Source organism: Python bivittatus, unplaced genomic scaffold (assembly GCF_059951505.1).
Source record: "Python bivittatus isolate LINGU-HERP-01145 unplaced genomic scaffold, Pbiv_v1 ctg000690_np1212, whole genome shotgun sequence".
In the NCBI taxonomy this organism is placed as follows: domain Eukaryota; kingdom Metazoa; phylum Chordata; class Lepidosauria; order Squamata; family Pythonidae; genus Python; species Python bivittatus.
The window spans coordinates 19573427-19576650 of NW_028277096.1; the positions used below are offsets into that span (position 1 = coordinate 19573427).

The 3224-nt window shown below is 42.1% G+C and overlaps 1 protein-coding gene across 1 annotated transcript; it reads right to left on the reverse strand.

The window, feature by feature from the left end:
• Positions 1-509: 509 nt before the first annotated feature.
• Positions 510-1897, reverse strand: LOC103055321 (lysophosphatidic acid receptor 3-like). Its single transcript, XM_015889722.2, has one exon. It carries the CDS (start codon positions 1607-1609, stop codon positions 641-643), a length of 969 nt encoding a protein of 322 aa, XP_015745208.1. The 5' UTR covers positions 1610-1897; the 3' UTR covers positions 510-640.
• Positions 1898-3224: the final 1327 nt, after the last annotated feature.

Sequence of the window (3224 nt, forward strand, 5' to 3'; positions counted from 1 at the left end):
CAAACATAGCAACAATGCAATAACATTTTTTCAAGCCAAGTATAGTGTACTTACTATAATCAGAAGAAAAATAGAGCAAGCGTTTGTAATCATTAGAGAAATTCACAGATTGATTATTCTGACTAATAATTCATTCTGGAGGAAGTTCACATCAAAACCTTGAATCTTCATCCTGAATTTGGATTTCTTTGTCTCTGTGGTTTACGTTTTGAAGCAGTTTTGATCATTCCGTTTAACGTTGTGTGGGAACTGTCCACTCCTCCGGGTGCTGAAATTGGCCAGCGGTACTGTAGTGCAAACCTGAATTCAGAACCCTTCAAAGATCAACAATTCTTATCTTTGAGCATCTTATTTAAAGAAAAGGAGAGGAATACAAACTCAATAAGAATACATCAGATTGGAATGTACTTCCCATAAGGTCTCAGACACACAGATGTTACATTATGTCCTGCCCCTGTGTACGAGCTTTTACATGACTTCCATCTCCTCTCCTTAAACTCTATCACTTTGGAGTAAGTCCCATTGAACTTAAATGGGATTTATTTCTGAGTAGGCATGTAAAGGACTGCAGCATCCATCATGCCAAATGTAGATAATTCACAAGAGATGGAAATACACAGGTCCAGAATTTCAACCCAGATCAGGTCTGTCCAATAGCTTGTATTTCAATGCGGTTATTGGAAGGATGCTTCAGAAACTTGAGCATGTGCCTCAGTTTCTTCATATTCAGAGAGTATATGATGGGATCGCCCAGCGAGTTAATGGTTATCATCATTGCCGTGAGGTTTCGGAAGATATAGATAGCTGGGGAATGCTCGCTGGGACATTGTTGAGTGGCTGAATCAAACACAACCCCCGCAAAGAAAGGAGCATAAGAAAACAAAGCTAGAAGCCAAATCAATACGCTGGTTCTGGCAACTTGGACTTCAGCTAACCGATAAGTAGCGTGGGATTGTCCCAGGGTTTCCATTGTTACTTTGTGCTTTCTCAAAAAGACAATGATGTTGACATAAGTGAAGAGCGGTAGAATCAACACCACTGCACAGTGAGGTATGGTGATAAAGGCGAGATAGTCCATGCAGAGGGGGCTGTACAGAGCAGAGATTTTGTCCTTCTCCAGGCAGTTCCACCCCATCAGAGGCATGAAACCTAAGGAGAAGGCACATGCCCAAATAGCCAATGTGGTACTTAAAATCTGGTTTCTGGTGATTCGGTATCTCATGGTGATGCTTCTGGATACAGCCAAGTAGCGTTCAATGCCGATGATGACTAAATTATAAATGGTGGCCAGGATGGACATGGCATAGAAGGCGTACGCTCTAAGGAGTTCCTTGGACCCCACTATAGTACTTTGAGGGTCAGTGATGAACACCATGGCAATCCAGAAGCCCGAGGAGCTGCAGAGGAAATCAGAGATGGCCAGGTTGCAGAAGAGAATGAAGATGGGTTTGTGCAACTCTTTGGAAAACACCACACCAAGGACGACGGCCGAGTTGAAGACAGCAGAGATGAAGGTGATGAGGAGTTGAGGAATTCCCAAAGCGAGCACCAGGCGGGTATTCCAGATGGGAGCAGTGTCATTGCTGAAGCAGTCATGACTCTGTATCATGATGACTATCAGCCTGATCCTTAGGCAACAGTCAGAGCTGAGGAGCTGAAGACCGGCATCAAAGGGCGAAGCCAGGATTCAGAACTGAAGGCTGAAGCCAAGAACCCAGGTCAAAGGCAAGATCAGGAAGTCAAACCAGGAAACAGATTCTTATTCACACACGATCTCAACCGTAGAAGAAAACTTTTCTGATATAAGGGCCAGAATGCTTTACTGCCATTGAAGAGACCCCAAATCATGGTGCTTGTTCACCACATGGGACCAGAGTTCACCCAACCAAAGATGTCTGGGGGAAAGCCCTTCTGATAATACACTCCAGTTGTAGTTGTCTATCTTTTTATTCTCCTTTTCTGCATCTCTGGGCTGGGTAAAGGGTACAATGACCTCCTGTTTTGCTGTTCCACGGGGAGAAGGTTCAACATTGTACATTCCTGTTTTCATCATATCACCCAAACGATGGGTTAAACATTAACTCTCAGACATCTAATCAGGATGACTACCAGCTCCTTACTCCAGGGTTGCTAGGCTGATCTCACGTACCAAAGGTATCCAATCAGTTCTAGCTAATCTCTCTGCCATGGTCTCATCTGACTGCCTACACTGGAATGACCTTAATTAAAGAACAAATATTAGGTGATGAAAAACAAACAGATATTTCAATTTCTTCCATACGTCAGTTTTCACCAAGCTGGTGTCCCCTAGATTGTTATGACCTGCAACATCTATCAACCTAGCTATCACAGCCAATGATGATGGGAGTTATCTAAAATATCTAGAGAGTGCTACATGGAGGCTGCCAATACTGATAGTAAGTGTTGTAGGCCTTTAGAAAGTTCAGCTGAGTAACATTCACGTGAGCAATATTCATTATGGTTGGATTGGCCCAGCAGGTGGCACCACCTGGTTAATTTTGGCTGATCTCAGAAAGTTAAGATGAGTTGGACCTGATTTACATTTGGATGGGAGACCACTAGGAAAGACTATAGGTCTAACTGGGAAGAGAGCAGTGGCCAACTTCCAAAAAAACTACATGGACAAGACCAAGAACTTTATAGAAATCAAGCTCCACTTGAAGAAGACTTTTCCTTGTAAGAGTATGACAATTCTTATGAAGACTGGACTAAATAAATGTTTTTTCTTCAGCATTCCTTTCTATGGATTTTCAATTTCTTGGGAAATTGCTCAAGCTGTTCATCAGTCAAGCTAAACATGGTCTTTTTCAGCCTTCTACAACCGAGGCCTTCCATATACACCGGGATTTCAACTCTTCAACTCTCTTTTCAGTTGAGATTGTGATAACCTTAGGGAGCAATTTTTGTATTTTGACTTTTCCTTAAGTAAAGCACAAGAAAGCTAATGTTTCAAATAAAAGCTGACTTCTTGGATGATTTATTTATTATTTCATTAAATTTATTATAGCGACTACAGACACTAACAGCAGGACCAACAAAAACTGGTTCTCACTTAAAGAGCCATATACCACAGTCAGATTCCACATATTTTGTTGGGTTCAGCCCAAGAATCACATGAGAGAGTCCAGAAATCAGCTCAGCTTCTTTATTAGCTTGCACCTAATAGACAGAAACTCACCAGACTCACTCTAATTCCCCAACAA

What these genes read in the sequence shown, in the direction of transcription:
- LOC103055321 (XM_015889722.2), bottom strand. Translation starts at nt 1,609, where the DNA reads ATGATACAGAGTCATGACTGCTTCAGCAATGACACTGCTCCCATCTGG.